Genomic DNA, 25,263 nt, shown 5'->3' on the forward strand with positions numbered 1-25,263 from the left:
CCATTGAGCTGTGGTGTAGGTTGCAGACACAGCTCGGATCCCATGTTGCTATGGCTGTGGCATAGGCCGGCAGCTACAGCTCTGATTTGATCCCTAGCCTGGGAACCTCCATATGCCAAGGGAGCAACTCTAGAAAAGGCAAAAAGACGAAAAAAAAAAGATAAAAAAAGAAGAAGAAGCAGACTCACGGACATAGAAAACAAACTTCTGGTTACCAAAAGGAAATGAAGGGGAAGAGATAAATTAGGAGTCTGGGATTAGCAGATATAAACTACTATATACAAAACAGATAAATAATAAGGTCCTAATATATAGCACAAGGAACTGTATTCAATATCCTATAATAAACTGTAAGAGAAAAGAATATGAAAGTGAATCACTATGCTCTACACCAGAAACTAACACAACACTGTAAATCAACTATACCTCAATAAAATAATACTAACAATAAATGGATTAACCTATCTGCCAAAAAAAAAAAAAAAAAATAGCAGGTTCCACAATAAGAGAACGTGTATGAGTTGGATAGAGCATAGTCTCAAAAACAAACAAAAAATATCTCTCCACAGTCCCTCCCTAAACAGAACACACACTGATTAAAAATCTTAAAAAAGAGGATAGTGTTACCATTATTTAAAGGACGTTATATAAATAGATCAGATAAATCACATGATAGTTGGCATATTACATACACTCACTTTTATGTGTGCTCATTTTATTGTCATATTTCATAACAGTAAGTATTTTAATGCTAAGAAAGCAATTTTAATTGAGCAGCTCATTAGATTTGCTTGTTGTGACAAATACTCTTTCTGAGTGGCACATGCTTCCATAGATTACGGCAGGTTCTCCACCAGGTAACTTACAGGTGGTAGGGTGAAAATCATTGCTCTATCAAGGGAGAATAATATAAGGCAATCAATGACATTCTCCTCTGGCATGGAGAATCAACGATTTTAAGAGGGAAAATTTGGGGAAACTAAGTAGGAGACTCTAGAACAGACAAAAACACCTGAAGTAAAAGGAAAGAATCCTGTTCTCCTGTGTCCTATTTTTAATGAGTGACTTTATATTCTATGTACTTACAACTCAGATGGAAATGAAGTATCTGTTGAGTTTATTTACTTCCCATGTATAAAACTATTCCCCCAGAGGTCAATATTATTCAATTCTAGGTCTACCATAGAGGCTTAATGCCATAGTAGAACACATCTTATGTTTTAAAAGCTTACCTGTATAGAAGTTTCTCTAATACATAGTTTTATTTCCCAATTACTCAATTCAAAGGAAATTTATCACCATAAGAAAGCATCTAAAATTGAGTCTGACAAAGTAGATTTGTTCCCTGCTACTAGTTAATGTTTTTAATTTTTTACTAATAAATTAAAGAGCAAAGAATTAACTCCCATTATTAATAAGGTAGTTAAATCTAAAACATTTTGTGAGCTACCCAAATATATAAAATCTATGGCTCCATCGGCAAATACATCATAAATCATAAAAATTTTATAGATGCATGAAAATTCAAGTTCATTTTCTAAGTGAAAGTAGTAGAAAACCTTATAAGAGAAAGTATGTTCCCTGTGCTCAAGCTATTAGCTTCCAATTACAAGCCAATAATGATGACTACACTTTTGCTTTGTAAAAAGAAAATAACAAATCATCAGTTAAACTTGGGACTTATATGACAACCCAGTACAGCACAGATATGTATATAAAATTCATTAGAGTAAACATATAACACCAGTCTTATTAGAGTGCATAATCATAAGTGGAAATATGAAGGAATCAATTTAATTGGTTTTCCAAGAGTTTAAAGAAGATGAGTTAGCAAATTTCAAAAGAAGGAAATAAGAGAATTAGAAAATATTAATAAGGGATTTCTTGTTGTGCCTCGGCAGGTTACAAACACGACTAGTTCCAAGTGGATGCAGGTTTGATCCCTAGCCTCACTCAGTGTGTTAAGGATCCAGCGCTGCTATGACATATGGTGTAAATTGCAGACATGGCTCAGATCCCAAGTGTGGCTGTGGTATAGGCCAGAAGTTGGGAGCTCCGATTCAACCCCTAGCCTGGGAAATTCCATATGCCTTAAGTGTGGCCCTGAAAAGCAAAAAAAGAAAATGTTAATAAAAAATATTCATTTTAATCACAGAATTCCATGTTATCTTTGCAGCTTATATTCCCATATGAAGTAAGCATAAATTGGCACATCTTTGAAAGGGCAATTCTGAAAGATCTAGGAAATTTTCAAGTGTACATATCCTTGGACCCAGGAACTCCATACTTTCAAGAATTATATATGATTACATACAAAAACATATGTGTAATAAAAGGCACTATTGCACTGTTTATATCAACAGGCAAAACCTAGATATATCTATATGAAATATTATAACTTTAAAATAATGAGGAAGAGCTACTGCAGCATATGAAAATTATGTAATATACATTATTAAATGAAAGTTTCATAACATTATATTTTATAGGATGCTAGGTTTTTGTTTATTTGTTTTCCTTTTTTATGACTACACCTATGGCGTATGGAAACTCCCAGGCTAGGGGTCAAATCGGAGCTGGAGCTGAGGCCTATACCACAGCCACACATGATCCTAGCCATATCTGCGACCTTCGCCAAATCTTGTGGCAACACCAGATCCTTAACCCACTGAGCAAGTCCAGGGGTCCAACCAGCACCCTCACAGATACTATGCCATGACAGGAACTCCAGGATGCTAGATTTTAAAGCAATCACATGTCTACTTATACAGGCATAGTAAATGTTTGGGAAGAGAAACAAGAAACTATCATAATTGCTACCTCTTTCGAGTGGGACTAAAAAGAGCTTCAAAATAGAAGTTCCACTATTTTTTTCTATTTAAGCAATGAGCATGTCTTACTTTAAATTAAACCATCCCTGTCTCTACAGGTGAGAAAAGGCAGGTGCACAGAGGATGGGTGGGCTACCCCTGGTAAATGCAGCAGCAAAGCCAGGTCTATATCCCAAGGCAGGACCTCACTGTAGAGTGATGGCCACCACCTCTCAGTGCGGACCAGTGAAAGAAAATTGTCCCCTCTCAGTAGGAGATCCCGGAACTACCTCCGGGGGCCCGAGTCAGCACTCTGCACCACTCACCACTTTCCAATCCCTGCAGCCTGAGAAACAGTGGGCTCTTCTTCCCAGGGTTCCTCACCACACAAAACCTCCCTTTGCAAACAATCCATGTGGGAATATTTGGGACTGCCAATGACTTTGTAAGTATTTCCCCAACAAGATAAACAGTGTTAAACATAAAAATAAACAAACAAACAAATAAATAAAACCATCCTTAAAACTCTTAACTCCCCATGAGGGTTATCCATGGTTCAATTTATTAAGTCTTGTATCCCCTCTGATTTAAAGCTTTCAAATTCAATAGAATCTAATCTATATAAACTATTTGGCAATCCATCTGATAAGCTAACCCAAATTTAAACTACAAAATAATAACGCAGTCTATAAGCTAAAGCTGTTCACAATGGTTATCTCCTTTATCTCACATCCTTATTCCTCAACAACTGAATTTCCAAAAAGGTGGATAAAAGAAAATGCAAACATATATAAACATTCTTACATTTTCTATAGCACCCGCCTGTCCATTACTATATTCTCGATACTGTCCCAGCATCTGGTCAACTTGTCTCAGGTTCCGACTGGTGTCCTAAAAAATAGAAAATAAAATTTGTTGATTGCTCCAAATAATATTTTTCCCAATTTATCTTAGCCAAATATGAAACAGCTAGGTCAACCATTTGCAAAACATACAATTTATATTATAATTAAATTGGATATCAATATACTTTTTAAATATCAAATAAACCTTATTAACAGCACTCAAATCCATATGTAATTTACTTGTATGAAACTTCAAGCACATAATTTAAGACTCCTCATTATCAATTTGTGCACCTCAACTAATTCACATCCTTTTTATAAAAAAGAAATCCTGAGAGAACAAATCTGTGTTCAAGAGACAAGAGAAGAAAACTATTATTTAGTGTTATTTCAATTATTACTGCACCTCAGAACTTCATTAGGAGAAAACAAAGTATCCTTTAATCTTTAGCTATAAACAACAAATTTGTTTCTAACTACAATAAAAATGGTTTCTACCTAAATATTCTAGATTGCACCTGAGTGTTGAATGGAGGCGTTTCTTTCATAAATATGTACTTACTAATATGTCTCACTGATCAGAAAGTACAAGGATTTGTACTCTAAAACTCCAATGTTATATTAATTTAACTAAGTTTAAATAGAAGGAGGCTTCTGAGTTTTAAATCAAATTATGGTTTCTCCACCAGAAATTAGCCTTTTCTTATTTAAGCATACTAACCCAAAACAACTGAAAGCCAAAATCCATGCTTATCCAAGCAAAACAGAAGTAAGAGATTAAAGGGTAGGAAAAAAAACTCTATTTCTAAATTTTCTTTTTTCCCAGTGTGATAACCTTCCCCTCCTCCTTTCTGAAATTCTTTCTTTGCAGAGGATGTAAACTGCTTCCACTCAAATTTCCAAACATTGTCAAAATTAGCCTCTAAATAAAAATGGCATCTCAGTATAAGCCATCCATGAATAATTCATCTACCCAAAATAGAGCAACTCTTTTCAATGCACATGTCCACAAGAAGCTAAACTATGGTAATTCCTATTAGTTTAATTCACACACTATTTTATTTGGAAATACTGCCTTACTCTAAAACATCTCCACAACCTATCATATAGTTCAAATATCTTTACTGACTGTGTTAGACAGAATAATGGCCCCACAGATGTCCGAGTCCTAATCCCTTGAACCTGTTTATGTATTACCTTATAAGGCAAAAAAATCTTGCAGATATGATTAAGTTAAGGACCATGAAATGGGGAGATTATCCTGGATTTTAGGTGGACCCAAAGTAATCACAAGCATCCTTAAAAATGGAAGAGCGGATGTTCCCATTGTGGCACAGTAGGTTAATGATCCACCCTGTCTCTGTGGTGTTGCCAGTTCAATTCCCCAGCGTGGTATAGTGGGTTAAGCATTTGGTGTTGCCACAGCTGTGGTGTAGGTCACAGATGCTATTCAGATTTGATTCCCTGGCCAAGGAACATCCATACGCCACAAGTGCAACCAAAAAAGGAAGAAAAAAAGCTGCAGAGGGAAGCACAAAAGTAATCAGAGTGATATGATGTTACGGGCTCAACCCACCATTATTGGCTTTGAAGAGGAAGATGGACAGCCTCTCAAAGCTGGAAAAGGAACAGATATTCCCCTAGGGCCTCCAGAAAGGAATAAAGCCCCTACAGACATCCTGATTTTAGTCCAATGAGACCAGTGTCAGATTCTGGTCTACAGAACCATAAGAAAATAAATTCCTGAGTTTTTTTAGACATTTGTTTTGTGATGATTTGCTACCACGGGAGAAAAAAAAAAAAAAAAAACCTCAATGCACTATCCAAAACTAACTAATTAAAATTCATTTCATGCAACCATTGCTAAACTAACCTGTAAAGTACTTGTTATAGTGTTGACTTTCTCGGTAACATCTGCAGTATGACGATTTCGAGTTTCCCTTTGTAATGAACTGGCAGCCCATCGACTCAATCGGTCACGAGAGCAGAAGTGGTCTGAATCACTGGAGGATTCAGCCATTGATGTACAAAACTCCTTTTAAAAAAATTCCAGATCAAAGTCAACCAAATGGTAAACAGTAGAGAAGCAAGAGATTCATTTAGGAGTTCCCACTCTGGCACACTGGGTTAAGAATCCAACTGCAGCAGCTCAAGTCACTGCAGAAGCACGGGTTTGATCCCCAGCCCAATACAGTGGGTTAAAGGATCTGGCCTCACCATAACTGTAGCATAGATCGCAGCTACTGCCTAGGTCACAGCTACAGCCTGGATTCAGTCCTTGGCCCAGAACTTCCATATGCTGTGGCTGTGGCCATTAAAAAAAAAGAGAGAGAGAAAGATTAATTTAACTATTTACTTTTTTGATCTTTTAAGCATTTATTACATTAATCCTTTAGCATATGATAACTTTCTAATACATAACTTGAACACAAGTGACTTCCACATGTAATTCTCCCTCCTTTGTCTTTTCTGTTTTAAGAGAGCAATTCCTCAGAAAATAAGAGAATCCCATTCAGTGCAGAGTGAACACTCTCATATGCTTTAATTTAAAATACAGTAAACAAATGCTAGAACAGATATAAATTCTATAATAACAAATATGTGAAAAGATGGCATCTTCAGTGTCTACCAAAATAGAAAGCCAAACATCCTGAATATCATCACTACAAGTCTCTATGCTTCCCTCCTATCTTTATCTCACTTTTTAATCTAATGAAAAAGAAAACTATTTCATGGAAGACAATCTCAAAAGTTTCAGAAAACCTTTTATAAAAGTTGAAGAAATGAAATATATTTGTAACGAAGAAGTATCAGAGAAAATTCAATTAATCAAAAGTGAAAGTTTATTGAGTATTCCAATAATTTCATTTTCTGCTTAACAGAAAGTTAATTTAATTTTTATTTTAACATTAATTGTTATAATCTTCCTAAAATCTATATGGCTAGTTTGCTGGCTTTCTCAATACAGTGTGATAAAACCTCTCTTCAATAATCTAGAATATTCTGGGAGTTCCCGTCATGGCACAGTGGTTAACGAATCTGACTCAGAACCATGAGGTTGTGGGTTCGATCCCTGGCCTTGTTCAGTGGGTTAAGGATCCGGCGTTGCCGTTAGCTGTGGTGTAGGTCACAGACGCGGCTCAGATCTGGCGTTGCTGTGGCTCTAGCGTAGGCTGGCAGCTACAGCTCCGATTAGACCCCTAGCCTGGGAACCTCCATATGCCACAGGAGCAGCCCTAGAAGAGGCAAAAAGACAAAAAGGTAATAATAATAATAATCTAGAATATTCTAGAATTTTGGGATCTTTATTCTGAATGCATCTGGGAAGTACATGACCATACATCTAAAGCAAATAAAGCAAATCAGTACACACTTTGCTGAATATGTACAGATCCTAGAGCATTTAATGAAAGTAGTCATGTTTTTAAAACAAAATAAAAAACTAAACAAAAAGATAAATAAGCAAGGAAGCCTGCTGTAAGTTTATGTTTCTCAAAGTGAAATATAGTCTTTCCTTGTAGCACCAGAAAAACAATCAATGAAACATCCAATTTCTTCAAACTATCTGAGACAGGCCTACAGAACATCTCTCAGACTCAAGCCTCTCCTCTGCCCAGGCTGCTCAACCTCTTTCCACACCTGCTTTCTCTGGTTCTTGCCCCTCTTCTCCTGTCCAGAAGTACAAAAGTATATTGCCCATGATGTAGCTCACTCAGACATCAGGAAACATGAACAAGAAACAAAAGCTGAAGCAATTGTTTGATTATGCTTTTCCAGGATCATCACTGCTTAAGTCCAAAAGAATAAATTTAACAACAAAAAAAATCTTAAATGTCAAGTTCATCCGTTTGCCTTTTTTTTTTTTTTGGTCTTTTTAGGGCCACACCTGCAGCATATGTAAGATCCCAGGCTAGGTGTCGAATCAGAACGACAGCTGCTGGCCTACACCACAGCCATAACAACTCCAGACCTGAACCATGTCTCTGATCTACACCAGAGCTCATGGCAACAAAAGATCCTTAACCCACTGAGCAGGGCCAGGGATTGAACCCACATCCTCACGCACACTATTTGGGTTCGTTACTGCGGAGCCATGATAGGAACTCCAAAGTTCACCTTTTAAACTTAGGAAATCACAAAAGTAATAAAAATAATAATAATAATAATAATTAAAAATAAACTTAGGAAATCACTTGTGCATGTGTGTATTTATGTGCATGCACATGCACATGAACACATTCATAATCTATGCCACATGACCTAAAATTGTTTACTCTAAGTTAAAGTGCTTTCCAACATTTTCCATCAGTGAAAGCAAGAAAAATCAACATTTTCTGAGAGCCTGCTACAATGCTAGATACTATACAGACACTCACATAGACAATATAATTTATTTCTCATAACAACCTATTAAAATAGGCATCATTTGGAGTTCCCGTTGTGGCGCAGTGGTTAACGAATCCGACTAGGAACCATGAGGTTGCGGGTTCAGTCCCTGCCCTTGCTCAGTGGGTTAACGATCCGGCGTTGCCGTGAGCTGTGGTGTAGGTTGCAGACGCGGCTCGGATCCCGCGTTGCTGTGGCTCTGGTGTAGGCCGGTGGCTGCAGCTCCGATTCAACCCCTAGCCTGGGAACCTCCATATGCCGCGGGAGCGGCCCAAGAAATAGCAAAAAAAGACAAAAATAAAATAAAATAGGCATCATTAACCTCTAACCTATAAAGGATGCTGAGGGGAAGATATTAAGTAACAAGTCCAACCCCATACAGTGATAATAAGTAGCAGACCCAGGATGCAAACCCAGCATTCAGCCAGGCTTGTCTATCTTCAGTATTCTCTTCATTCCACTCTGCTCTGCTTCCTCTAAACACTAATTGTGAACAAGCTCAACAGTCAGTAAAAATCATGAAAGGCAGCAGCAAGCCATGGTTCATATATGTCTACAGACCCCTCAACTTCCTCTCATTTCATTTAAGCATAAAACTATTGGAGAGGTGGTGGGGGCAGTGGAAATAAACTAATAATATGGGAGTTCCTGTCGTGGCTCAGAGGCAATGAATCTAATATCCATGAGGACACAGGTTTGATCCCTGGCCTCACTCAGTGGGTTGAGGATCTGGTGTTGCTGTCAGCTATGGTGTAGGTCACAGATGCAGCTCAGATCTGGTGTTGCTGTGGCTGTGGCATAGGCCAGCAGCTACAGCTGCAATTCGACCCCTAGCCTGAGAACTTCCATATGTCGCACGTATGGACCTAAAAAGACAAAAAAAGAAAAAAAACTAATAATATGAAGCCTTTATTAGGCACCACGAAAAAAACTAAGTGACACATCTATGCTACATACAAAGAGCCTGGAAACAAAGCAAACCACTGGCCTCAGAATAAAGGGGTTTTTATTTCCTTATTCCCACTATCTCTTACATAATAGAAAATAATAATTAGGCCTGGATCTGTCAAATTTCTATAACTAAAGCATAATAAAAGTTCCCATTGTAGCTCAGTGGGTTAAGAACCCTACTGGTATCCATGAGGATGCAGGTTCGATCCCTGGCCTCACCTAACATCAGATCTGGTGTTACTGTGGCTGTGGCATAGACCAGCAGCTCTGATTCAACCCCTAGCCTGGGAACTTTCATATGCTGCGGGTGTGGCTGTAAAAAGAAAAAAAAAAAAAGTACGGTAAGTTTCATTTTAATAAGTCATAATTCTGGAAACTAAATTGGCATTAAGATATCAGGCAGAATAATAAGGTAACAATGAAAAAGTCAGATGTTGGAGTTCTCTGGTGGTGCAGCTGGTTAAGGAACCGACATCGTCATTGCAGCTTGGGTAACTGCTGTGGTGTGGATTCAATTCCTGGCCTGGGAACTTCCACATGTCATGGGTGTGGCCAAATAAATAAATAAATCTTAAAAAAAGCAAAAAGAAAAAGCCAGACATTAACTGCAATGGTTGTTGATGAGAACAAGTAAGAGGATTTAAAAGGAACAAAATACTAAAATTTAATAATCAGTTACCTACACATAACTTCAATGGATATAAATTGTATATCAGACTCTAATGAATAGAAACAATTTGAGTTTCAACTTGACTACAAATAGTGCTATTTTTAATAATTTGAAAAATTTATAAAATAGTATAGAGAATAATACAATAAGCATGCATTACTACCTAGAATACTATTCTTTTCTATTTCTATTTTTCTAATACTCTCATTCTATCATGTTATTTCCCTATTATTTTATAAGAACATATTTCTAATATTATCATTTTCTATTATGACAGGTGTGCTTCTAATATTTTTAATAAAATATTTAGGACACTATAACAAACACCCTCCCTGCCACCTAATACTATTCCTATTCTTGTTCCACCTCCTATGAGATAACTATTAAAATGATTTTATGTTTAACTCTCCACACCATACTTTTATGCTTTTACCACAGGCATATGTACCTCCCAGTCTTTCTTAATGGAACTCACATTATAATCAGTTGATAAATATTAACAAGTGAAGATATTGGGTATCTGAATTAACTTAAAAATGTAAAGTCTCAGCAGCATTATATAAAATTAAGAACAGCATTAACTAAATTATCTATAATTGTCACATAATACAAAAAAAAAAAAAAAAGATCTCTCACTTACCCCGTAAGAATTACATACTTTTAATGAAATAAAATCACACTTTCTGGCATGAATTTCGCTAGTTCACAAAGTCTTCAGCTTTTAATTTCAATTACTTTGAGCAATAAAAGATGTTCAAACTTTTGCATCTGATGGAACTCCTGCAGAAATATGAAGATTTAAGGTGAGATATATTGGAGAATTTTGTTTTTTTTTTTAATAGCATATGAAACATTTACTTTTATGGCATATAAAAGGACTTCAGTTACATAGTGTCATAATGTTGAACTAAAACATAGAATTTGATTACAACAAAAAATAGAAATTAGATTAATAGTTCATTTTTGATAAAAACTTAGCACTTTATATAACTATTTCTGACAATTCAAAGGTCCAACATGCCTCTTACTGCTAACAGAGAGCGCCTGACCCTAAGTGTCACAATGCAGAAGGCAGCCACAGTGGCAGAAGCATAACCTTACCAAAAGGTGCCAACAGCCAATACCAGCACTCCCCAGTCATGGAGATGATGGAGAAGAGAGAAACAAATGAGAAAGGAGTGGCCACTAGAGTTGGCAAAAGGCTCATGCCACATCATCAGAACCTAGAGTAAAATGTATGGAGGGCCATTAAGACGATTCTCAAGAGTCCCTTAAGATAACTAAGGAAGAGAAGCACAAAACAGTAAGTGTCAATTCCACATTCTTCATTGACCACTAAGAATGTACTATTTTGTACTACAATTAAAAAATTAATTTTAAAAAAGCATTGTTTATCCTAATATCAGTGGAATCAATGGAAATAAGAATTCAGACCTCTGAAAATCTTCTCCTCAATGAAACTGTACCCAAACAATTCAATTCATTCCATGTTGATAAAAGATAAAAGCATTCTGAGAGCCATAACATTAAAAAATATACATATATTTATATGTATATATTCATGGCCAGGCAAAAATATTCTATTAACCTAAGAAATATAAATAATCAATGAGATGCTTTTCTAGCCCATTTTTTCCCTTAATAATCACAGCTATGGTTAACCAGGTTGTAGAGGAAGGAGCACTACTATCTTGGCCTAAGATGTCAGCAGGCAGTATGTCAAGAGCAGTTTTTACCTTTGACCTAGCAACTACACTTCCAAAGTTTACCCTAACAAAATCATCTGGAATATATACAGAAATTTACATGCAAGGATATTTAGTGAGAAGTTATAATAGGGAGAAAATAGGAGTTCCCGTCGTGGCGCAGTGGTTAACAAATCCGACTAGGAACCATGAGGTTGCGGGTTCGATCCCTGCCCTTGCTCAATGGGTTAACGATCCGGCGTTGCCGTGAGCTGTGGTGTAGGTTGCAGACGCGGCTCGGATCCCGCGTTGCTGTGGCTCTGGCGTAGGCCGGTGGCTGCAGCTCCGATTCAACCCCTAGCCTGGGAACCTCCATATGCCGCGGGAGCGGCCCAAGAAATAGCAACAACAACAACAACAACAACAACAACAAAAAAAAAGACAAAAGACAAAAAAAGGAAGAAAATAAAAACAACATATATTTCAAATTATAAGAGAATGGTTAAAATACAGTATATACATGTAATGTAAAGCACACAGGCATTAAAACCCAGCTTCTGGAGACATTTAGTAGCAATGCAAAGGATAAAAGTATGAATCCCAATTTTGTAATAAACATAAATATATGCACATAAATAACCAGTATAAAAATTTAGAAGAGAAAGAAAGGGCGACAATAAAAGCAGAAGAAAATACACTAGAAGTATATTTACCATGCAGAGTTTACAGCTGATTTCTATTTCTTAAACATTTCTATCCTTCCTGAATTTTCTAAAATGACTGAATAATGAGAAAGAAAAATATAATATATACTTAAAAGAAAGAAATCAGATATAAAAGTCACCTTCAGAAATAGCAGATTATAACAGGTTGACAACCTAGCAAATGTGTTTAAATAAAAGCTAAAGAGGAGTTCCCATAGTGGCGCAGTGGAAACGAATCCAACCAGGAACCATGAGGTAGTGGATTGGATCCATGGTCTTGCTCAGTGGGTTAAGGATTCAGCCTTGCTGTGAGCTGTGGTGCAGGCCACAGATGAGGCTTGGATCCAGCGATTGCTAGGGCTGTGGTATAGGCTGGCCCCTGTAGCTCCAATTAGACCCCTAGCCAGGGAACCTCCATATGCCGAAAGTGTAGCCCTAAAAAGACAATAAATAAATAAATAAATGCTAAAGAAACAGGATCTTGATGTCAATCTCTAATGTTTCATACTGAAGAGAACTGGTTGACCAAAGAAATCATTTTTCATGAGTTTGTAAGCTAAAAGAATTTTTTTTTAATTAAGATATGATTCCCTCTGCAATTTTGTTCAGGATCAGACATTAGATTAAAAAACTGATTCTCTCAAAGAAACATCTTAAATACTGGAATGGGCGAGAGGACAAGATGGCGGAGGAGTAGAGGGACACGCTCGCCCTCTCCCACAAACGCAACAAACAAAAAAAAAAAGCCATCTACAGAATAAATGACTCACACAGAAACAGCACCAATCGCTGGCAGAAGGAACCTAAATTCCAATAATGGCAAGAAGTTCGTGACATTACGGGGGCAAAGAACGGGAGAAAAAGACGAGAGTGAGAGAAGGTGAATCCGAGCGGGACGGGCACTCCCGAAAGGGAACTGCGGAGGAGAAAGGGATCCCGCACCCTGGAAAGTCACCTACACGGGGGAAAGATCAAACGAACCGGAGGAATCTGCAGATGCAGAGAAGAGTGTAGCAGTAAGTTGGAGTACGGAAAAGCCGATCAAGAACCGAACGGACCATCTGAACTACGGGCACAGTCACCAAAAATTGAGACGCCTGGGTGGGGGCTGGGCACCGAGTCCTCGGCTCCAGAGGTTAGTCCCCGGGAAAGGGCCTGGGGGACGCCTGGGTGGGGGCTGGACACTGAGACCTCGGCTCCAGAGGTGAGTCCCCGAGAAAGGGCCGGGGGACGCCTGGGTGGGGGCTGGGCACCGAGACCTAGGCTCCAGAGATAGTCCCCGGGCTGGGGGGGCGGGGCAGAGCGGAAACTGCTTGGGAGGTCTAGAAACCATTTGACGGGGCAGAGACTGCCTAGGAGACTAGAAAACAAAGCTGTCGCAGAGGAAGGGAGCAATACGCTAGGGGTGGGGAAGTGGAAAGCCACATCAGAGGGAACCTGGGAAAAGAGCCTGGTCTGTGCCCGTGCTGGGGAGGGGAGAGAAGAAGGGGTGGGTCCCCATAGAATACCCCCCACGCCACAGCAAGCTTACAGGACCACTAGCTAGCTGAAAGCTGTGCTTCCCAGTGCATCCCCTCCCCCCACCCCCGCCACCCCCTACGCCCTCGCCGAACCTGGGCTGCCTGCCATCCAGGAGGGCTGGCCTCAACAATTGCCTGAAGCCTACCACCGCAGGGGCTGTCCTGCACAAGGCCTGCTTGCCCTTTGGAGGGGCTACACTTCCGCAGAGTAGCACCAAACACCACCAGCCCCCGAGAAAAGGCCTGCAGCCCAGAAAAGCTAGAACAAGCCTAGCCAGGCAGTGAATAGATCTGCCTAATTCCCGGACGGTTTTTCTGAGTCGAGCTGCCCCGGGGAGGAGCCTCTTGGGTTTCCAATGGCCCTGCTACCCGCCCAAGCCCCCAGGGGGTGCCTTAGTGGATCAGCTGCATAGGACTGCCAGCTCCAGGCAGGACCCCCTACAGCCCAGAAAAGCTGCAACAAGCTCGGCCAAGCCAGGAAAAGATCTCAGACGGTCTTTCTGAGTCGGGCTGCCCCGGGGAGGAGCCTCTTCGGTTTCCAATGGCCCTGCTACCCGCCCAAGTCCCCAGGGGGTGCCTTAGTGGATCAGCTGTATACGACTGCCAGCTCCAGGCAGGACCCCCTACAGCCCAGAAAAGCTGCAACAAGCCTGGCCAAGCCGGGAAAAGATCTCAGACGGTCTTTCTGAGTCGGGCTGCCCTGGGGAGGAGCCTCTTGGGTTTCCAGGGGCCCTGCTACCTGCCCAAGCCCCTAGGGGGTGCCCCACTCCCACGGAATAGCTGCTCAGCACCACCAGCCCCCTAGAAGAGCCCCTGCAGCCCAGAAAAGCTGCAACAAGCTTGGCCAGACTGTGAAAAGATCCGCCTACATTCTCAGGCCATCCTTCTGAGTTGGGCTGCCCTAGGGAAGAGCCTCTTAGGTTCTCAGTGACCCAGACAGCTGCTCCAGCCCCCAGGGGGTGCTGCACTCCTGAGAAACAGCTGCCCAACACCGCCAACCCCCTGCAAGAACCCCACAGCCTAGAAACACCAGAGCAAGATCTGCATGACCAAGTGAAATCTGCTACCATCGTGGTGTGGACCTCCCAGTCCTGTCTGCCCTCAGGAAGTCCTCCTTTGCTTCAAAGAAACACTGTTAGCTCCATCAACACTCCAGAAAAGCCACACTGCCTCAAAAAAGATTGACCAACAACGCCAGCCCTCAGGAAATATTCCACGGCAGTGACAAGGCAAACACTGCCCGATAACGGAGAGTACAACTCCCTCAGGAGAAAGAAAACAACAAGCAAGATCAAGAAGCAGAGAAACCACCCCCAGTCAAACCAACAGGAGAACTCACCTAAAACAGTCAACAATGAAACAGATCTCTGCAGTCTGACAGACCTGGAGTTCAAAAGAGAAATAGTGAAAATACTGAAGGAATTAAGAGAAGATATGAACAGTAATGCAGATACCCTCAGAAAGGAACTAGAAAATATAAGGAGGAGCCAAGAAAAACTAGAACATTCATTTGCAGAGATGCAACCTGAACTAAGAGCAGTAAAAACCAGAATGAATAATGCAGAAGAACAAATCAGTGATATGGAAGATAGAATAATGGAAATCACTCAATCCGGTCAACAGACAGAAAACCGAATCAAAAAACTGGAAAGCAATATAAGAGACCTATGGGATAATATAAAGCGGGCCAATCTACGCATAATAGGAATTCCAGAAGGAGTAGAAAAAGATAAGGGGATGGAAAATATATTTGAAGAAATTATCACTGGAAACTTCCCAAATCTAAAGGATGCTGGGTTCAAGATACAAGAAGCACAGAGGGCCCCAAACAAACTGAACCCAAATAGACCCACAGCAAGACACATCATAATAAAAATGGCAAAGTTAGTGATAAAGAGAGGATCCTAAAGGCAGCAAGAGAAAAAGCAGAATGTTACCTACAAGGGAACCCCCTTAAGAATATCAGCTGACTTCTCTACAGAAACACTACAGGCCAGGAGGGAATGGCAAGAGATATTTAAAGTGCTAAAAGGAAAAAGTATGCAACCTAGAATACTCTATCCAGCAAGAATATCATTTAAAATAGAAGGTGAAATACAAATTTTTTCCAACAAACAAAAACTTAAAGAATACTGCAACACAAAACCCAGGTTAAAGGAAATATTGAAAGGGCTTCTCTAAACCAAAAGGAAAGGAAGGAAAGGGAAGAAAAAAGAAAAAAAAAAAGAAGAAGAAGAGGAAGAACTAGGACTGAGGAAACCGCAATCAGAGAGCAGTCACTCAAATAAGCCAGCATACAGATTTAATCATGAACAGGCCTCAAACAAAATAAAATTAAAAAGAAAAAAATTAAAAAGTGTCATCAAAACCATAAATTGTGGGCAAGGGATGTTAGGAAGTAAATAACCCTTTTTGTTTGTTTGTATATTTCTCTTCTTAATTTTAATATAGTAATGAAGGGTTTGAACTTACAGGACCATCAGGCTAAAACACACAATTATGGGAAGGGGTTAGCATACCTAAAAAACAGGGCAACCACAAGCCAAAACCAAATATTGCATTTGCAAAAAATGAAAAAAAAAAATACACTCAAGCAGATAATAACAGGAGACCATCCAACCAAAAAAAAAAAAAAAGAAAAGAAAAGAAAGGAAGAATGGAGAATCAACTGGAACACGAGGTTCAAATGGCAATAAATAATCATCTATCAATTATCACCTTAAATGTCAATGGACTGAATGCCCCAATCAAAAGACACAGAGTGGCTGAGTGAATAAAAAGGCAAAAACCTTCAATATGCTGCCTACAAGAAACTCACCTTAGGACAAAAGATACATATAGATTAAAAGTGAAAGGGTGGGGAAAAATATTTCACGCCAATAGACATGACAGAAAAGCAGGAGTCGCAACGCTCATATCAGACAAAATAGACTTTAAAACAAAAGACATAAAGAAAGACAAAGAAGGACACTACTTAATGATTAAGGGATCCATCCAAGGAGAGGATGTTACTATCGTCAACATATATGCCCCAAATACAGGAGCACCCAGATACATACAACAAATATTAACAGACATAAAAGGAGATATTGATGAGAATACAATCATATTAAGAGACCTTAATACCCCCCTCACATCAATGGACAGATCCTCTAGACAGAAAACCAATAAAGCAACAGAGATCCTAAAGGAAACAATAGAAAAGTTAGACTTAATTGATATCTTCAGGACACTACATCCAAAAAAAGCAGAATACACATTCTTCTCAAATGCTCATGGAACATTATCAAGAATCGACCACATATGGGGACACCAAGCTAATCTCAATAAATTTAGGAGCATAAAAATTATCTCAAGTATCTTCTCTGACCACAATGCCATGAAATTAGAAATCAACCATGGGAAAAGGAAAGAGAAAAAACCTACTGCATGGAGACTAAACAACATGCTACTAAAAAACCAATGGGTCAATGAGGAAATCAAGAAGGAAATTAAAAACTACCTTGAAACAAATGATAATGAAGACACAACCGCTCAAAATCTATGGGATGCTGCGAAAGCAGTGTTCAGAGGGAAATTTACAGCAATACAGGCCTTTCTCAAAAAAGAAGAAAGATCCCAAGTTGACAACTTAACCCTCCACCTAAATGAATTAGAAAAAGAAGAACAAAAAAGTCCTAAAGTCAGCAGAAGGAAGGAAATTATAAAGATCAAAGAAGAAATCAATAAAATAGAGACTCAAAAAACAATAGAGAAAATTAATAAAACCAAGAGCCTGGTTCTTTGAAAAGGTAAACAAAATTAACAAACCCCTGGCCAGACTCACTAAAAAGAGGAGAGAAAGAACCCAAATAACCAAAATTAGAAATGAAAAAGGAGAAATCACAACGGATACAGCAGAAATACAAAAAACCATAAGAGAATACTATGAACAACTATATGGCAACAAGTTTGACAATCTGGAAGAAATGGACAATTTTCTAGAATCTTACAGCCTGCCAAAACTGAATCAAAAAGAAACAGACCAACTGAACAGACTGATCACTAGAAATGAAATTGAAGAGGTCATAAAATCACTCCCTACAAATAAAAGTCCAGGACCAGATGGCTTCACAGGTGAATTCTATCAAACATATAAAGAGGAATTGGTGCCCATCCTCCTTAAACTCTTTCAAAAGGTTGAAGAAGGAATACTCCCAAAGACATTCTATGATGCCACCATCACCCTCATTCCAAAACCAGGCAGAGATACCACCAAAAAAGAAAACTATCACCCAATATCATTGATGAATATAGATGCAAAAATTCTCAACAAAATCTTAGCCAACCGAATCCAACAACATACCAAAAAAATTATACACCATGACCAGGTTGGGTTCATCCCAGGTTCACAAGGATGGTTCAACATACGCAAATCAATCGGCATCATACACCACATTAACAAAAAAAAAGTCAAAAATCCTATGATCATCTCAATAGACGCAGAAAAAGCATTTGACAAAGTCCAACATCCATTCATGATCAAGACCCTTGCCAAACTGGGTATAGAGGGAACATTCCTGAGTATAATCAAAGCCATTTATGATAAACCCACAGCAAATATAATCCTCAATGGGGAAAAACTGAAAGCCTTCTCACTCAAATCGGGAACAAGACAGGGATGCCCACTCTCACCACTGCTCTTCAACATAGTTTTGGAAGTCCTAGCCACAGCAATTAGACAAAAAAAAGCAATAAAAGGCATCCATATAGGAAGACAAGAGATAAAACTGTCACTGTATGCAGATGACATGATACTATACATAGAAAACCCGAAGGACTCAACCCCAAAACTACGTGAACTGATTAATAAATTCAGCAAAGTAGCAGGCTATAAGATTAACATTCAGAAGTCAGTTGCATTTCTGTATACCAGCAATGAAATATTAGAAAAAGAATACAAAAATACGATACCTTTTAAAATTGCACCTCACAAAATCAAATACCTCGGAATACACCTGACCAAGGAGGTAAAGGACCTATATGCCGAGAACTATAAAACTTTCATCAAAGAAATCAAAGAAGATGGAAAGAAATGGAAAGATATTCCATGTTCCTGGATTGGGAAAATCAATATTGTAAAAATGGCCATACTACCCAAAGCAATCTACAGGTTCAATGCAATCCCTATCAAATTACCCATGACATTTTTCACAGAACTAGAACAAACAATCCAAACATTTATATGGAACCACAAAAGACCCAGAATCGCCAAAGCAATCCTGAGAAACAAAAACCAATCAGGAGGCATAACTCTCCCAGACTTCAAGAAATACTACAAAGCCACAGTCATCAAAACAGTGTGGTACTGGTATCAAAACAGACAGACAGACCAATGGAACAGAATAGAGAACCCGGAAATAAACCCTGACACCTATGGTCAATTAATCTTTGACAAGGGAGGCAAGAACATCAAATGGGAACAAGAAAGTCTATTCAGCAAGCATTGCTGGGAAACCTGGACAGCTGCATGCAAAGCAATGAAACTAGAACACACCCTCACACCATGCACAAAAATAACTCCAAATGGCTGAAAGACTTAAATATACGACAGGACACTATCAAACTCCTAGAAGAAAACATAGGCAAAACACTCTCTGACATCAACATCATGAATATTTTCTCAAGTCAGTCTCCCAAAGCAATAGAAATTAGAGCAAAAATAAACCCATGGGACCTCATCAAACTGAAGAGCTTTTGCACAGCAAAGGAAACCCAAAAGAAAACAAAAAGACAACTTACAGAATGGGAGAAAATAGTTTCAAATGATGCAACCGACAAGGGCTTAATCTCTAGAATATATAAACAACTTATACAACCCAACAGCAAAAAAACCAATCAATCAATGGAAAAATGGGCAAAAGACCTGAATAGACATTTCTCCAAGGAAGATATACAGATGGCCAACAAACACATGAAAAAATGCTCAACATCGCTGGTTATAAGAGAAATGCAAATCAAAACCACCATGAGATATCACCTCACACCAGTCAGAATGGCCATCATTCATAAATTCACAAATAACAAGTGCTGGAGGGGTTGTGGAGAAAAGGGAACCCTCCTGCACTGCTGGTGGGAATGTAAACTGGTACAGCCACTATGGAGAACAGTTTGGAGATACCTTAGAAATCTATACATAGAACTTCCATATGACCCCGCAATCCCACTCTTGGGCATCTATCCAGACAAAACTCTACTTAAAAGAGACACGTGCACCCGCATGTTCATTGCAGCACTATTCACAATAGCCAGGACATGGAAACAACCCAAATGTCCATCGACAGATGATTGGATTCGGAAGATCTGGTATATATACACAATGGAATACTACTCAGCCATAAAAAAGAATGACATAATGCCATTTGCAGCAACATGGATGGAACTAGAGAATCTCATCCTGAGTGAAATGAGCCAGAAAGACAAAGACAAATACCATATGATATCACTTATAACTGGAATCTAATATCCAGCACAAATGAACATCTCCTTAGAAAAGAAAATCATGGACTTGGAGAAGAGACTTGTGGCTGCCTGATGGGAGGGGGAGGGAGTGAGAAGGATCGGGAGCTTGGGCTTATCAGACACAACTTAGAATAGATTTACAAGGAGATCCCGCTGAATAGCATTGAGAACTTTGTCTAGATACTCATGTTGCAACAGAAGAAAGGCTGGGGCAAAGATGTAATTGCAATGTATACATGTAAGGATAACCTGACCCCCTTGCTGTACAGTGGGAAAATAAAAAAAATTAAAAAAAAAATACTGGAATGAACTTTAAAGGACTGTGTGAAAATATATTAAAGTCTACCAACATGGCTTACGCAATCAAGTTCTGCTTTGGAAACAAATTTAAAATGGTTCATGAATTATATTTAATCATTATTACAACCTGAATTCCAAAGAAGAATTATCATAACTTGTAGAAAAACATCTATGTATGCTCAAAATGAATCATTATTATTTTGAAAGAGTTAAAAGAAAATAGTTCAGTAGGATTAGAAATCTACTCTCATCATTATAAGAAATGTCAGCATGATGTCTGTTGACAAAAGAAAGAATTTGAAGAATAATTAAAAGAACTCTTAACAATTTAAAGAAGCTGAATCACCTAAATCCTAGTTAAAGGTGAGAAAGGCATTTCCTTTAACTAGAGAAAAGGCAGTAAATACTCTGTAGCTTACTACCACCTACTGGTACAAGGAAATTTCTTGCTGATGAGAAAGCAGTGATATTTATGCTTTCTGCTTTTCAGATGCTGAGCTTCTTCCAAGACTCTAGAGAGGACTAAGATCGGTGACCTTGGGTGAAAGTATCCGGAGTCATAGAGAAAGCTCTGGGTCTGAAAACAGATGGTACAATTCTTAGAATAGTTTATTTAGCTATTCCCAACACATTAGCATTTAAAGGCATAAATACTGTTGCTTCTGCCTTAATGAACCTTATAAAGATATATGGCCACTGAAGAAAGTAATGAACCCTTCATCAATACGCTCCCACGGAGGATCTATCTATCCATCAAAAACAACTGCCCATATGCAAACCTGGACACTGCAAGAGTAAAACCACATTCAACTCTGTAATCTCAACCCTATAAAAACAGGACTGGCAGTGAGTCTTTACAAACTCAAGACCACCTCTTTGTTATTTGACCTAAAGAGCCATCAGATTGTCTTCATTATAATGATGCACATTTGTATGTATGAGAGCTGTAATTTATTGATTCTCAAGTCTCTTTTCCTCAGAGCCAGTTTAAAACAATTAGAATTTGCAAGCTGTTCCATAAAAGATAAGCACCCAGCATCGGTGGTGATATTTCACAAAGGCTGACTAGTGCATGTTAATTAGGTGGTTGCTTCTGTGGCCTCTAAGTGTCTTAGCTGTCCCTGTCCAAGGGACTGTCCTCAAAGAACATATTCAAGGTAATGATGTTGATATTTAAAGAGGGTCAGGGGAGCTCGAAAGTGTATTTTAAGCTTTATCACTAACCGAGTTCAAATTATGGAATGCATTTCTCCCTGTCTCAATAAATGTAGGACATGCTGCTATTGCCTCATCCTTCAAGAGAAAAAGCTAACAGACCTGCAAAGGTTACCATGTACAAATAACTATCACTTGCATCTGTCTTCTTTACATCAGTCCTCTTCTGTAACTTAATCTCCTTGAACTTTTTTGGTAAATTCATATAAGATCAAAGTCAACTGTCTAGTTCAGAAGTCAGTTCTCACTTAAGTCAGGAGACAGTGTAAAATATAGGAAACAATCAAAAAGATACAACAGATTCATGCATTTATCATTTACTGGATTGTCACTACATTAGAAATGAGAGATGAAAGTCAGACACAGTCCTTGACGGTATAGAAAGACTTGTAAAGTTCTACATATGTAATATGGTAAGTAATATGACAAAATACCAGGGGAGTCAGGTCAGGATCTTTCCACCCATCTGGAAGGATAGAGTTGAAGTGTGACAGATGGATGAGACAAAAAAGCGGGATTAATTTTAACGTCTTCTATCTCAGAGGAACTAGAGAAGAGACAAATAAGCAGGGTTCTCCCATCTTCCCATCAGGGCATGGATTTAAAACTATCTCCAGAAATTCCTAAAGGTCCTCTGAGGAAGGGATGGGGAGGGAGTAGGTGAGTAAAATCATTCCCAGTTGAGACCGTCTGACTTACAGAATTAACATATATACACATATATATCTCCAAATATACTAGATTTGATTTTTTATTTTATGTTCTACTTATTCCTGTTGCTGCCATCCATTTCCTCTCTTCCTCTCTCCCCCTTTCTCCCCTCCTTCCTCCCTCCCTCCCTCTCTCTCTGTCTCTCTCTGTCTCTGTCTGTCTCTCTCTCACACACACACACACACACACACACACACAATTTCATGCATGAAGCAAAGCAGATTCAGCCCCCAGGGTCCACTTTCCTCCCCTCACTCTTAGCACCTTGGAGAACAAGGACAGGGTCACAGGAACAGGGGCATTTTTTGAAAAGGCTGTGTGACATACAGAATGACAGCTTACTCAGACATGAAGATAAAACCAGTAGCTTCTTGGTTACATGCATGCTGGTTGTTAAAACTTGGTGCAGTTTAACAGAAAATAAAGTTATTTAATAACTCTCCTCCTGTCTCACCAGGAGAATGACACAGATATTTTAGACTCATACACCTACACATATTTCTAAAATAAATGAGGCAGTTTACAAAATTAAATTAAAAGTAAAACATGTCAAAATAAAAAACACAACAAAAATCCAAGAAAAAAGAAACAAAACTTAGAGAAAGGATGCTAATAAATAGGAGATAGATTTCTTTTTTTTTTTTTTTTAATCTTTTTTGGCTGCCCCAAGGCACATGGAGTTCCTGGGCCAGGGATCAGATCCTTTAGCCCACTGTGCCATAGGGCCAGGGATCCAGGGATCAAACCTGCATCCTGGTGCTACAGAAACACCACTGATCTTATTGCACTACAGCAGGAACTCCAGGAGATGGATTTCTTACTAGTTAAGCCCTAGAATTGCACTCATATGCTGAAAGATTAAAAAATAAATACAAACTACACTATTCCCAAAATAGCAGACAATAATGAAGCATTCTAGGAGTGCATACGACCCCTAATAATTGTCCAAACCGCCCCCAGATTGGGCAAGAGATCAGCCTGCACAAAGAGCTAAAATCCCCATGTTTCTGACACCATTTTGTTTAAATCTGGAGAACTGCAGACCAAATCCAGCCAACCAATATACATTTTAAAACAATGCTGTGTTACCTTAAAATCTTAATTTGAAAACAAAGAGACTTCACATAAAAAATCTAACTTCCAGTTTCCCTTGAAAAAATCCAAATATCTGGCAACATAGGGGATGAATTTTCAGATGGCAACATGGACGTAAATAGTGGCTGCCCTAAAGTCAGGCATACACCTTTTTGTTTGTCCTTTGAAATCTCCACCTGGCCTGCTTCATGCAATGTGTCACTTGATTAGCAGCTGAGTTTGCAACCCTATTTTGGATAAAGAACCAAGACAAAGGAAGTTTATCAGCCTCATTCCCTAGTTAAAAATGAGCAATTCAATTGTGAAGAATTAATCAAGGTTAAATGCTCGAGAGATAATGCTTTCCTCTACAGACCAGAATGGAAATTGGGTAATACAGCTTTGGTATTAACCATCCCTATAGACTATGAAATCAGAACAAAATAAAAGAACTGAACAAAAGGACTTGATTTTAAGCAAACTATTTACAATGTTTTCCCACTATCATATACAGAAGAAATTAAATTCAAAACAAAATGTTGTACCTTGCATAATTTGGCTTCAATTCTTCACCACTCCCTTGACTCACTGCCCTCCTACTAGAGATGGAGTTACCTGCCCAGGCCTCTACCTCTGGGTTCATCTATATGACCTACTGTGGCCAATAAGATTTTAGCTGATATGGCACAAGCAGCTGCTTGCAAGAGGATTACACACCAAAACTTGCCCCCCCACAACTCTTCCATCACTATGAGGACATGCCCATGCTATCCCATTGAAAGGTGTGAGATACATGGTTGTTCCAGTGACTTATAGCTTACATCAGCAGACCAGCCAGCTGAGCCCCAACAAACAAGTGAGGCCGATCAAGATAAGCAGACACAAAAGTTTACTCTTGTATGCCTGCAAGATTTTATTTGTTATTTTGTTTTGCAGCAAAGGCTAACTGATATATATATATATATATATATATACTAATAAGTTGTTTGACTTGGTTCAGAAGATGGTTCATTTCCTCTCAAGCCTCCTATCGTTGAGAAAACAGGTTGGTTTCAGACTGTCTTCTAAGGGTAGAAGCAAAAAAGGACAGATTCATATTAGGATTCACAACATAAGTATTTACAATTGAAATAAATAACAGGCCACCAATTTTTGAATTTTTATGAATTTTTAAATCATAAATATCAGTTGGGGCTATTTGTTCCCTGTAACATTAAGTTTTTCACTGTTTCATAAGTGTACTTTATATAAAGCTCCTAGTTTTTAAAGTAGAAACAGGAATTCCTCTTGAATTTCCTAGTGAACAACAATAAAAATTTTAAGAAAGGGAAATATTTCTTACTGCTATTTATACCTTAAATTTGCATATTGCTTTATAGCTTACAAAGAATTTTCATCACTATTTTCTCTTGATTTCTACTTGAATTCTGTAAAGTTGGTGTGTGTGTGTATATATATATATGTATGTATGTGTATATATGTATGTATATATATGTGTGTGCATATATGTATGTATATATGTGTGTATATATGTGTGTGTGTGTGTGTATGTATATATATGTGTATATATATATATATGTATGTATGTATATATATAGTCTTTTTGCCTTTTCTAGGGCTGCTCCCGCGGCATATAGAAATTCCCAGGCTAGGGGTCTAATCGGAGCTGTAGCCACCGGCCTATGTCAGAGACACAGCAACAAGGGATCCGAGCCACGTCTGTGACCCACACCACAGCTCACAGCAACGCTGGATCCTTAACCCACTGAGCAAGGCCAAGGATCGAACCCAAAACTTCATGGTTCCTAGTTGGATTCATTAACCACTGAGCCACGACAGGAACTCCAAAGTTGGTATAATTATAACCTATACTTCTGGTGCTAAAGGAAAG

At 38.7% G+C, this 25,263-nt stretch overlaps 1 protein-coding gene across 5 annotated transcripts in view; it reads right to left on the bottom strand.

The window, feature by feature from the left end:
* The window catches only part of CEP128 (centrosomal protein 128), a 424,380-nt gene that overhangs the window by 390,924 nt on the left and 8,193 nt on the right, over positions 1–25,263 (bottom strand). For 4 of the 5 annotated variants that reach the window (XM_047795264.1, XM_047795266.1, XM_047795265.1 and 1 more), the window contains 3 exons: positions 10,303–10,442; positions 5,529–5,690; positions 3,615–3,701 (listed from right to left, as the gene is read on the bottom strand). In XM_047795264.1, the coding sequence (XP_047651220.1) occupies positions 3,615–3,701; positions 5,529–5,675 (234 nt within the window). In that variant the 5' untranslated portion in view covers positions 5,676–5,690; positions 10,303–10,442. The remainder of the gene's footprint in view (positions 1–3,614; positions 3,702–5,528; positions 5,691–10,302; positions 10,443–25,263) is intronic. The other variant, XM_047795267.1, reaches the window with a different exon arrangement.

This window comes from Phacochoerus africanus, chromosome 9 (genome assembly GCF_016906955.1).
Source record: "Phacochoerus africanus isolate WHEZ1 chromosome 9, ROS_Pafr_v1, whole genome shotgun sequence".
In the NCBI taxonomy this organism is placed as follows: Eukaryota; Metazoa; Chordata; class Mammalia; order Artiodactyla; family Suidae; genus Phacochoerus; species Phacochoerus africanus.